The sequence below is a fragment of the Amblyomma mixtum genome, chromosome 5, assembly GCF_055824585.1.
Source record: "Amblyomma mixtum isolate Tamu chromosome 5, ASM5582458v1, whole genome shotgun sequence".
NCBI classification, from domain to species: Eukaryota; Metazoa; Arthropoda; class Arachnida; order Ixodida; family Ixodidae; genus Amblyomma; species Amblyomma mixtum.
In genome coordinates, this window is record NC_143016.1 from 162,009,271 (window position 1) to 162,022,160 (window position 12,890).

At 46.2% G+C, this 12,890-nt stretch overlaps 1 protein-coding gene across 1 annotated transcript in view; it reads left to right on the forward strand.

The window, feature by feature from the left end:
- Nucleotides 1-360: 360 nt before the first annotated feature.
- The window catches only part of LOC149344340 (uncharacterized), a 64,673-nt gene continuing 52,143 nt past the window's right edge, over nucleotides 361-12,890 (forward strand). The window contains exons 1-2 of the mRNA XM_089542604.1: nucleotides 361-516; nucleotides 6,745-6,867. Coding sequence (XP_089398730.1) covers nucleotides 421-516; nucleotides 6,745-6,867 — 219 coding nt within the window. The 5' untranslated portion in view covers nucleotides 361-420. The remainder of the gene's footprint in view (nucleotides 517-6,744; nucleotides 6,868-12,890) is intronic.

The following is a 12,890-nucleotide window of genomic DNA, read 5'->3' on the forward strand; positions in this document are numbered from 1 at the left end:
CTTTCAGGTACGTGGCGATGGATTTCACCTGCAAAAAAACTGTCCTTTCGCACAATAAATCGTTCTCAGGAATTCCAAACCGCCATCCATTTTTTTTTGGTTACGTTTGATGATTTAGCATTTCACTGTTAACGCATGCGGCGGATGGAGGCTAACGCGAAACCGGAAGGAAACGTTGCATAAAAAAAACGAGAATCAAACAAAAGCGAAAAGCTGGACAGCTGTTTAAAGGCACCCGAGAATTCATCGGCAGTTTTATACAGTGAAACCTGCTGTTTACCTGCGCTCGCGCTCAGTTTTCCTTGTTGTCGTGGCTTCTCGGTGAACACCTGCTTGCAGAAGGAGTGGGAAACACAAGTTTAAACACGTCAGTGAAGTCGTGCGCTCCATATACTCTCGCTGTCCTGCAAATCAGCCAATATGAGTGAGCAAGTGTCTACCGGAACGAGCACGCAGACGTGGGTCAGCGAACACTTACGCAGCTACGAAGACAGCTTTATTGTTAAGAAGACAGCGGTAAGTGTAGGAAGCGGCAGTTCTGTCGGTTCTGATTGCTTAGTTAGACTTCCCACAATACGCGGGTCAAGACCTCTTAATTGCTCTACATGAACTGCGGGTTTAACGTCCCAAAGAGATATGACCTTATCTTATTAAGATGGCTACCGACTATCTGTCCTCTTAGACCTATAGCACTAAGGAATCACGTCAGTTCTCGCTTCACCGCTTGAATTGCGCTTTCCTATTGTTCAGCAGCCGAGATAGCACAAAACAGACAGAAGAACGGAGATATGGACTGAACAGAGTATGTAAAGTGGCAGTCCTGCCATCGTGCTTTCTGCAATTTAGTATTTCGCGCCGTTTTCGTCGTTCAAGTAGCCTGCGCAACTGACCATTGAATTGACTTTGCAGACGTTCATTTTCCTACTCACGCAGCAAGAATATGCAGCGGAATGGAGCTGCCGGAGCATAAGGAATAGCATAAGAATTTCATTTCAATTCTATTTCATCTTCGCTCTTACCCGGCCCCTACGGCTGTCTCAATTAACGCCGCGCCCATCTTTCTCCCAGTGTCATTAGCTCAAGGCCGGAGATGATGAAGGTGTAGCGCAACAATAGTTAATTAAAAGAGCAAAAACAACAAAGAAAACCAACAGAATGAATCGATTCAAATACCAATGGTTGTTTTGTAATGGTCTTTTCGTCGAACTGAAACAAATTCTTAAGAAGATCGTGCGTTGCTGGTGGCAATAAGAATGACGAATACGTGCATGCCTTTGTAGGGCGGCCAGAGTCCACCAACTTTAGCAATGGATAAAGGGTTTCCGTGTCCATGCGCTGATTTATTTATTATGATGCCTCTCATAGGAAGTGGTCCTCGAATAGTTGCATCAATGTCTATTGGACAAGCTTATAAAAACAGCAAAAAAACTACGTCATGTAAGCTGTTGCTTAACGCGAAAAAGGAAGGGAAAAGCTGCTCCCGTTTCAGCGTTCCTGTTGGTTTTCGACTGTGGGAGAACGCTCATCATCCGCTAAAACACGTTTAGTAGGCACCGGCCCGGTGGACAGTCCGGGCAAGGCCAAGGGGGCAGCTGATACCCCTGTCACACGGTCAGGTCCGAACCTCATTGATTCAATGGTCATCGAATTCAGTGCAGATCAGAGCTTGTCATACGGCCACTTTTAAGCGCCATCGAGTACGATCCTGCTTGACTCGATCCCGACCTCCCGAGCACTGTCAGTGTTTCAAGCGCAATCGTAAACCCGCATTGACACTCTCGCCCTCACTGATCTATTAGACTAAAATCAAGTTAGTGAAGTAAAAGGAAACAAGTTAACGGATAAATTAATGAAAGCACAAGATAGGCGAATTTCAGAGTGTTATGCCTGCTATACAAGGGCGGATATTTACATAATATGAACACGCTCTACCGTCGGTGCAACAATAGCGTCCTCATGTTCGCCATTTGACGCAGCGGCCACTTCGCTGCGTGTTTCCACACGGTTGACAGCAGTATGTCGGCGAAGAAAATGAAGTTTGACAATTCGCAACTACCATCCCGCTCCCAGGCACAAAGACCCGACCTTGCATGCAGAGTGTTGGCGGACATTGGCAATCTCTCGCGTCTCGGCGGAGCATATGGCGCCTCATGAGGGCAACTTATAAATGAGCATTCAAAACACCCCGTGTAGCACCGCATGCTTCGATTCTCCTCGAAAACCTCGAGTTGAATTTGGAAAGAAAGGGCTTGTGTGACGGTAGTATAAGCCGGATGCCTCCTCTCACACAGGCGACAGCACCAAAAACATGCCGCATTCTTCTGGCGACTATATTTAGTTTGACCCCAAATCCTAGCGGGTGTGTGTTTAGCTGCACGTACGGCTGAACTCTGACGTTACCGTCGCTTCTTCTCGTGTTCACGAGAACTTCGCATCTAGGCTGCTGAGTTCAGCTTATCACGTACTCCCGATAGTGCCGTTACGAATGACCTGCATGCCTCTGCCGACCTCAGCTATGAGCCCACAAAGAATGCGAAGCGGCCACGAGCGCTTGGGGTGCGCTCGTGCTACTATGCAGATCTGTTGCGAAGGAGACGTGGCGGATTTCGCGAGCAACCTCTCTATCACAGGTTTCCAATGTAAAAAAAAGTGCTGCTTTCCCTTCATAGACCGCGTTACGTCATCACTGGGTTGACATTTTTCGGCACCTGAACCTTAAGCCCACATTAAAAGGCGTAGGAATGGAGTGGAGATTTGTTCCCACTCTAAACAGTACAGCGACCCAAGAAAGGATAGCGGTCACAAGTTCGCCAGGGTATCTGGGATTGTTCTACTGTTTTATGCTTTTTCTGAATTTCCCTCGTGTAACGTGGTAAACAGATTTTTAATCACGGTGATTGGCACTTGGAGAAACAAGCTTGTGTTCGTTATTTTGGATATCTACATCCAACGGCTCTCTATGAGAGCACACTGCAGAACTTTTATCACCTCGTTGAGGAGAGAAAAGTACACACATATTGCTGAATTAGTGCGGGTTCGTAAAGACGTTAGGTTCACCGCGTAGAGCTTTAGAATAGTGGGAACATGGTGAGAGCGGTTTGAACGCTCACTAGGCTTTAAATCACTTCACCCTCCGTTGCCGATCTTTCACAGTCATTGTAGTCCATTCTCGATTAAGAGGGCTAGCCCTGTCCATAGCATGGTGTAGCGCATGAATTCAAGGAAACGGTCAACGTATGGCCATGGAAAATTCGCACATGATGCGTTTCGGTTCGAAAGCGAAGAGAGGTATGCGAAACGTATGTCCTCGCGGCCGCAGACTTCGACCCGATATCTGTGACGTCATTTGCCTGGAGAGGACGAGACACTAACGTTCATCATTAGGTGCATCGGGTGACCTCTCTCGGAGAGCCGCTTTTTTGGCCGGTATTTGCCTGCCGCCGCGATCGTGCGCAAGCACACCGCGCTACCGACCATGATGTAAGGAACATGCGCATAGCATTCATTTTCGATGCTTTCGCTCGCGCCTCCACGGCGCGGAATAATTCGAAGACTATTAAGTTGCGTTCAGACTGTAATCTTGCGCACCATCTGTTCGCGGTGCAGCATGCTGCACCTCACTCGTACTTCTAACGGAACGCCACTTGACTACGACCTGTGAAGCGGCGTTGGGTTGCTCGTACCTGTTCGCTATATTTACTGCCACCACCGCTAGCGGCATTGTTATTGACGCTAACAGGTAATCTTAATGTACTATGTGTTGTTTCCTGCTCTGCTAGGTGTTGTTTCCTATATTGCTCTGATATGCATTTATACTAGTCTTTCTTTTATTGCACTCAATATTATATAGGCTCCTCCGTGATGGAAGGGCAGTGCGGCCGGCTCAGGATCAAAGGGCCAGCCGCTTCTGTGCTGGCTCAACAATTTTTGTTTTCAGCCCAACTGCATTTCTATCATCAGAATTCATGAGGTAATGAGGCTGCGACCCTCTCGACCAACCGCAATTATCGTCGCACCGTTGGAGCCAGGGTTCTTTGCCCCAACGGCAGCTCTAACTCTGTCGGGTTAAAACACGAAGGGCAATGCCGCGTACCACGCTGAATGTATATCCGGTGCAATAGGGGCGCCGTGGGAGCCGCAGGCTACTGAATAAATTGTTCTTTATAATAAGCTGTGCGTTATAGTGCGTTTGGTGCTTTAACTTTGTGGTCTTTGTTTTTGTTTTATAAAAATTATTTTTCTCTTCTTTTGCCCACTTTTTCTACGTTTACGTATTTATTCCCTCTTCCGCTCCCAGTGTAGACTGTTCGCAGTGCAATTTCACTGTATAATAAACTGCATCTGTTAGTGCATTTCTTCTTTTAAATTTGTGCTGTTCGTTTTCTGGACAAAAAATTATTTTCCTCGATTTTTTTTTGCACACCTGTTCTGTATTCACACTTTTCATTCATTTCGCGTTCACAGTGTAAACCCGTGTAGGATATTGCATGTTTTACTCCGAACTGTGTTCATCCATTCCCTGCTTCTTTTATACTGTCCCTGCATTTCTGGTTCTGATCTCTGTTCTTTTACGTTCTTTCCTTGTTTGACGTATTCGTCTGTGTTTATGCAAATACACAATCTTCTACCATCCTACTTCCAGAGATAGTAGCTTTTAAAATGAATCACGTGAACTGCTGCGGTGCAGATGCGGTATTTCGGAGAAGGATGTTCTTCGCTTTTAAAACTTAAAGCGACTGGATCATGACTACTATTATATCCACGTGCGCATAAATTGCAGTGATTCTGACCTTCAGGTTTAGAATCGGTTCATTTTATAGTTCGCACAGGAGGTTAAAAGAGAGGGCGGAGAAGAAGTTGTTTGAACCCAGCTTGACAATGATTCACCCCCTCAAAGGCAACAGTAACTGGCTTGCCGGTGCGTTGTGACCGTAGCTGCGGATGTGTGCTGCGAAACATATTGATTTTCTTTTTTTTCTGCCATTCTTAGCGGGATATTCTGCACAAGTGCATTTTTCAAAGGGGACTTGTTTAAGACCACAATTTCTTTCGCATACGAAAACACTACTGCATAACAATCAACACATCCGCGGTACTTAGTCGGAACGGTTGTAATTTGTTTGGTATTTATTGTGAAAATGCACCCCATTGGTTTCTATGGCAGTCTAAACTACTCGGTGCCAGACAAGAAAAACTTTAAAAGCAAGGTTTTGCTGCGCATAGATTAGTATATTCACATTAATATTTTCGTACAGTATCATGCGCACAATATAACATTGTTGCCTCGCAAATATTTTTAGATTCGCAGCCAACAGAGTTTGAAAGACAGACTTAACTAGTCGGCGCCAGCCCAGGGCAAACATTGAAAGCGAGATGTATTTGCGCATAGGAAGGGTAGACCACTTTATTAAGGCGGAAGTCTTTAATGTCTCATCGTTGTAAGCAGCAGCTGTCGACAGAAATGTCACGCTTTTCAATTGGTCGAAACCGTCGTGACATTTGACCATGCAACCAATTGAAGGGATCGTATAGTGGTGCTCCAAGTAAGTGGGACTGAGCTTAGTTAATCGCTTAATTGCCCAATTAGCCTAATCAAATTTTCTGGACGGGCCATATAAATAAATAAAACCGAGTAAGAAATTTGTCGAGTTCGGGAATCGAACCCCGGTCTTCGGAGTGCGAGACGAGCGTGCTATCCACTCCGCCATGCCAGCTCGATGGTTTGGAATGAACAAAGGTGCGTCTAGTGAATACGGTGTCTTCGCTCACTCCCATCCTCCTCCCTTCCCTTCCGGCGAGGTTTAGGTGTCCACTGAGATATGAGAGACACATACATTTCCTTTCCTCAAAAAACAATTTACCGACGAGCGAGGCGTAGAACAGAATGGGCGATGGCGTTCTATGAACTCCCTGGCAGCGTTGCAAGACGCTGTCGCGTTCCACTCTTGCAAGCGAAGCTTAACATCTTAACCACACATCAGTGACCGCACTTTAGGTCAAAAAAGTGCCCCCCTGAATTTTGACGGGTGTCTACCGAGATATGTGAGACACTTACTGCGTAATTTCCTTTCCTTAAATACAATTTTCATATTCTTCATTACGGGCCCTCTTTGTCTTTCTTCTTTCACTCCCACTTCCTCCCTTCCTCTACGGTGCGGTACAGGTGTCCAGCGAGATGACAGAGAATTACTGCGCCATTTCCTTTCCTCAAAAAGCGTTGCGTTCAAAGGGCAAGGCATCGTGCCGAACGGGTGGTGGCGTTCCGTGGGCTCCCTGGCAGCGCTACAACACGCTGTCGCGTTCCACTCCTAAAGGCGAAGCTTAAGCGACATTAATTAGCAGTTAATTAGTATTCTGGCATTAATCAGTACTTAACCATTAATTAGTGATTTGTCGTCACTTAGTAATTAGTACTCAATCATACGTGACGCCACCAGTGCCACAGAAGCAGTCAAAGTGGTGCGGAAAACGCTTTCGCCTCTACGCACTTTAGACAGTCAAAGTGCGCCCTGAATATTCAATGCATTTTTAACAGTGCCCCACTGTTTTTCACAGTTGCCTCACAATTCAAATTTATATCCAGGAAAACTGGACTTGTGTTTTTGACCTTGTTCGCCCACGGCCATAAAAACAGCCCGTGTCCATTAGGTGAAGCATGGCGCGTTAAAATCTAGTCTCACCAGACCTGACCTAAAATTGCGGCATTCGAAGGTGTCCCTCACCCTCTTGTCTCCGTTATTACAGATGAAGGCAAGGATTGAAGAAGGTATCATCCACTCACCCTATCCGGACTGCCAAATGCCGCCTGTCTCACTGTACTCACTCCTCGCTGAACGAATGCAGAGAAACAGCGATAAGACGGCCATCGTAAGTCCCTCAGATTCGCCTAGAAGCAATGTTTCATGCTCATATTCTGTATTATTTCTGGTGTTCCATAAGCCTGTGTCATAAGCCTTGAAAGCAAATGCCATGCTTATATAATTTATTTGCACATTATCTCCTGAATGCATTGGGTCTGCTTAATTCTTTCATATTCGCCCACTCAGGAAATATAAATCACAGGGACCAAGCAAAGCAGGTTGCTTGAATATTTCCCATGCAATTTTTTGTAAGTTGCTCCGAGATTGACACCATACGTACCGTTGAGCTTACAGTTAGCTGCGGTCAAACACATCCGGAACACCTAAAATGCCTTCAGCAAGAAGGAGCCTGACCTTCCTGTAGGATCACACATTCGATTCTGAAATCTCTTTATATAGAGCGTACTCTTGGGCACATGTCATGCTGTTTGAGCTTAGCGGTGTTGCATAGAACCACGAGTATGAATGGCCTGCTCGTATGAGGCCTTGTAGAACGATAATAGAAGCGTTGCCGCGCAATTAAGCTAAAGTGGTGTTTACGCTGCTTAACATTCATGAGACAGATGTAATTTGCCATCATGCACTGAACTGACACCAGGGGAGTCCTACGGTGCCAGAGCCATCTCATCGATCTTTCCTTTAATTGCGCTACGCGGACCTTTAAAATGGAATATTTGGAATGCGGCGCCGATTTCGCCAACCTGCGCCATTGCATTAAACTTTCTGCATCATCGTCTTCAACGTGACTGCGTCCGCGCCTGGACAAAGGCCAATCCCACAGCTCTGTGACTAACCCTGGCCTGTGCCAGCTGCGCCCAACCTATCACCGCAAACTTATTTTCGTCCGCCCACCTTGTTATGTGCACAGCCCTGCTCCACTTGCCATGTCCCACCCGTACCCTCAAAGACCACCGGTTATCTTGTCTTTGCATTACATGCCTGCCACAACCCTGTTTCTGCTTCATGATTTCAACTAGGATGTCATTAATCCGCCTTTGTTAACTGACTTTGCCTGCCCTCTTCCTGTCTCTTAACATTACAAATATAAAATTCTTTTCCATAACGTGCTGAGTAGTCCTAATTTATGATCAGCTCTTTTTGATAGCCTCCGCATTTCTACCGCATATGTTGGTGCCTGTAAGGTGCAGCTGTCGTGTCTTTTTATATTGCGGAATATTTGTAAGCTGGCAATTATAATCTGACAAAAAACTACCGAATGCGCCCCATCTCATTCTTATTCACGCAATTATTTTACACCCGTGATGCGTCGCTACCGGCCCTAAATAAACGTATTCCCTTACCACTTTATGCTCCTCGCTACATTTGCAAACTCCTGTTCCTTTGCGAGGCTGTTGGTCATTACTTTTGGTTTTCTGCATATCTTCTAGACCCACTGTTCTACTCTGTCAGTCTAATTCATAATGCTTTGCAGGTCATCTCCTGAGTAACTTAGCAAGGCAATGTCCTCAACGAATTGGAAATTACTTATGTATTCTCCATGAACTTTTGTCCCAGCTATTCCCAATTCAGGCCTAGGAATAACCACTGTAAACAGGCGGTGAATAGCATTGGCAATCGTGACTCTTGACTGACACTGCTCATTATTGGAATTTTGTGACTGACTTTATGTAAGACTAAGGTGGCTCTGCACCGATTATAGACATCTTCCAGTATGAAGGCGAAAACCTTTTTTGGCGCATGACTGGCTTGACCAGGATTTGTCACGCTTTCACCAATCCATAGCCAATCCACAACCCAATAAGATAATTCATATTTCAAACCAAAATCCGCAGTCCAATCCATAATCCACTCCATAACCCAAAAATGCAGGAACTGTCAGTGAAATGAAAAGAAAATTTGCCTTCAGGCGCTGTTCAAATCCAGGCCTGCGGCGTGCGAGACGGATGATTCCACTGCGCCCCAATGGTTCTTTTTTTCACTGTTGCACGGAAATCAAGCCTGCTCAGCTAACAAATGCTTTAGGTACGCACATAATATTCCGTGATGCAGACACACATTCTCATCCCTTTGTGCACTGCACTCTTCCAGCACATCAAAATTGCGGGAGACATACACATGCGTCAAGAATCGGCAACAATTCACGCGGCCGGTCCTGGCAGCATAAACGCCCCGCACAAATGCGCACTGTTCACTGAACGGATAGTTAGATGAACGTGGTGGTTCTGCATGTCGATCCATCATGCAGCTCTTCCACGGGCTAAAAAGTCTAATCAGCATTAACTGATCACACGGAATCCCGGAATTTTTCATGACAGGCAACAACTGTATACTGTAAAGTGAGGTCTCAGTGTCCTTTTTGATTGTACGCTGTAGTATGTGCTAGAAAAAAAAAACTGCATCGCGGCACCACACTAAGCAGTGATCGATTGTCTCTGTCTCGCCGCACATGTGAAAGTTCACTGACAATGGCACAAAAGTTCCCTTGGCGCGAAGCCAGACCTTGACGGTTAGAGCTAAAGTGTGGAGTTTAAGAAAGAAGTATTTTGCAGCAGGTTGAATATTCATTAGCTGAAAACGCTTCAATACACTCCAATCTATAAAACCAAGGTAAGGCTGCCGATGCACTGGCATAGGGAATTGAGATTCTCTTAGTACTCTTCACATCTGCCTCCTTGACAAGTCAAATAAATATTGCAACCAGAAGCACACGGTAAGGAAATAAAAGGTATTAGCAGCCTCATTAAGGAAAGCACACAACGCCTCATCTTGGCCCTCACCAGTAGAAGTAAGCAGATAAGGCAGGCGACAACTTAGTTGCCTTCTAAGCACCGTTCGCTGAACTGAGTGGTTTGCAGCCACTGGTTTCTATTAAACTAGGGATTGAATCGGTGGCTTGAGCTACAGCGGTTCGACGTTTGCTGCTGAATAAATGCGTGTCTAGTGTATGCAGATTTGTCTCAGAAGCGTACATGATTAATTATGAGCATACAAATTAGGGATGTCGCAATTTACCGAGTAGAAAAGTACGTTTAGAGAAAATCAACTTCTTGCTTGAAGTGTCGGAGTGCCATCATGCGGCACCCACTGGAAACCTCCTCGCAATGTACGACGCGGGCTCAGCAGATGGCGCGATAATGCAAGCACGAATGCTTTAGAATTACGGCACATAAGTTGTCTAAAATGTCTCCTCGTATTTTTTACTTTTTTGATATAAGGCTCTTCTACACCCTGATTCCATACTGGCTGCATGACTGCTGAAGTTTAGACTCAGTCAAATGCGTTCTGGTAATCTATAGAGGCTATATATAGCGGTCGGTTATATTCTGCGCATTTTTTATCGGCTGATTGATGGTGCGAATGTGATCTCGTGTCCAGTGATCTTTAAAAAGTCCTGCCTGATCGTTTGGTTGGTTGAAGCCTAAGGTTGTTCTGACTCTATTAGTGATTACCTTGGGAAATACCTTGGAAGCAACGGTCAGTAAGCTTATTGTCTTGTAATTTTTCACGTCTTGACGTTCCTTTTTTTTTACGGTCTAAGATAATCTTAGCGTTCTTACAAGCTGACGGTTTGCTCGAGGTCACAATGCATTGTGTATACAAGATGGCCAGCTTTTCTACCACAGACTCGCTACCGTACGTGAACAGGTCTGTGGGTACCTGAACCTCACCAGCTACTTTCCCCCTTTGCATTTTACTGAAGGCTTTCTTTAATTTCTCTTTTTTTTTACTAGCGCGATGTCTAATTCATGTGCGCTACTGCCTCTCTCATTAATGTACTGATTGCACTACCTACAAACGTTTTTGTAGCTTTCAACGCATACATCTGATTTTTGCCTAGGCCTAGTTTCCTCTTCATCGCTCTTAGACTGCCTCCTTTCTTTAGAGCATGTTTGATTCTCTCCATGATAAAGTTTGTAATGTCGGTTAAATTGCGCTTATTTGATCAGTTTTCCTAACTATGCCAGTTCTAAGCTGTCAGTGGTTGTTTCTTTGGCGTTCCTTACTCGCAACTTTCGTGTACTGAGAGAGCTTGCCGGTGTCCTGTGTAACGAATGCTCCCGCCTATTTTTTTGCATACACCCTTACGAGATCCGTCAGATTATCGTTCATGCTGCTATCAATTTGTGGTTTTTGATGAAATTGTGCCGTTATATGGCCGCGAATCATTGTAGTGTTTGTTTGTTCATTCTTTAAAGCTGCCGGCGTGCCCCTTTAGATCTTTTTTGTGATGCAGGATGCACCCAGATTTATCTCGATTTACCCCATCCATGCGGAGCCGATTCTACCTCATTCCAGAATGTTCTAGGAACTTTCAACGCTTGATCTCGAAAGTTCGCTCTGAGCTTAAAAATCAGCACGGCGGAGAGCGGCGGGCATTTGGTTCGATGACCGCCGACCACGCTTGTTGCTGCGGCGCCGCCGATTCATTCAGTCCTTTTGCGGGCGCCAGTCAGCCCAAATCAACAGTTTTGTTTAGAAGCCATTTTCGCGATCTTCCTACTCTCCGGGCTCCAGTCATTCCCACGCAACAATATTATTCTTACAACAGACAGAAGGGAAGAGGGTAAAAATGCCTCGCCTTGTTTATCTTTCTTCCCTTTTGACATCTGTTGTTAGTACACATTCTGCGAGTGTTTTGCATTTGTTCGACGTCGCCAACTCTGTGCCACAAAGCTGCACCAGCCCCGACTGCCGCCGATGTTCAGCGGTTCACCGGGCGAGGATCCTGACGAATTCTCGAATAGTTTGACCGTGTTGCCATATTAAACATTTGGGATGAAAAGACAAAATTAAGCCACGTTTTCTTCGTCTTGGAACAACCAGTCAGAATTTGGTTCGAAAATCACGAAGCATCTCTGGCGACGTCCGAATCATTCAAGCGGAAATTCCTGAAGGCATTCACAACCATCATCAGGAAAGAAAGAACTCAGCTGCCTACAGTCACGCATCCAGCACCCTAATGAAAGTGACCGCGTACGTAGAAGACATGAAGCGCTCCTTTTGACGAGTTGATCCTGACATGATAGAAGAGAAGAAGGTAGAGTTTTTGATGAGTGGTAAGAGGCACTTTTCGTTGGTCTGACCCGCAGTCCACCGAACGCCGTCGCTGAATTCACACCCGAAGCAGCCCTCGACAGCTCCAGGTGACTTAAAACACACTCTCCGATGGCACAACGTTCGAAGGAAACCTTCGGGATGTCACCCGCGAAATTGTACTGGAAGAGCTGCGTCGCCTGTTACCAACTTCCAATCAGCCGCAAGTAGCGACCCTTGAAGAAGACGTGCGCAAAGAAGAGCAGTATGCGTTTGGCTCTCCGTCATCGACGTCTCTAGCTGAAGCTCAAGCCTTGACCTACACCGCTACAGTACGAAGTCCTCAGCCACTGCGACACACCCTAAGACCACTTCTTAAACCCTTATCACACGGGCGCAGTTGTTAACCGTGGTCTTCAGTAACTACAGTTGAAACTGCTCACACGGCGAACCAAATCGCGGTTACGCCGCTAACCACGGTTATCGCGAACTGACCTTCGCGACCTCGGATAGCGTCGTTAACCCAGAATATGGCGGCGTCTGTGCACAGAAGGTCTCCGTAGGCATGCGAGTTTCGAAAAGCCTACGAGCAAGTGCGCTTCAGCAGCGTTTTTTCTCACGCGAAATCACGTTTCAAGAGCAACACATTAAGGTAGGCAGTGTGTAGAGTGCCATCCGATGCCGCTTTGCTGCAGCCTCAGAGTGCCGCCCGACGGCGCAGCAACAGCGTACTGCACCATAGTTCCGCGATGCTCGAGCTGCGCTTTCTAACGATGTCAAAAAAGGAACGGTTCCATCCGCATCTTTAAAGTAGGCGACAAGTGCGGAACGCTCCCAGCACCGGATTTCGCGATCTTACTGCGATGGCGCTGACTGCGAGCGCGGCGGACGACGGCACTCTGGCAGTCTGCTACTCCCTAGACGTCGCTAAGCCTAACTTGTTTCGGACCGAAGCCACAGCGGCTGCGCTTTTGGATTGACCAGCGATACAGTAAATGGTCTACTCATTGCACTGCCTTGCTGACTAACCCATTG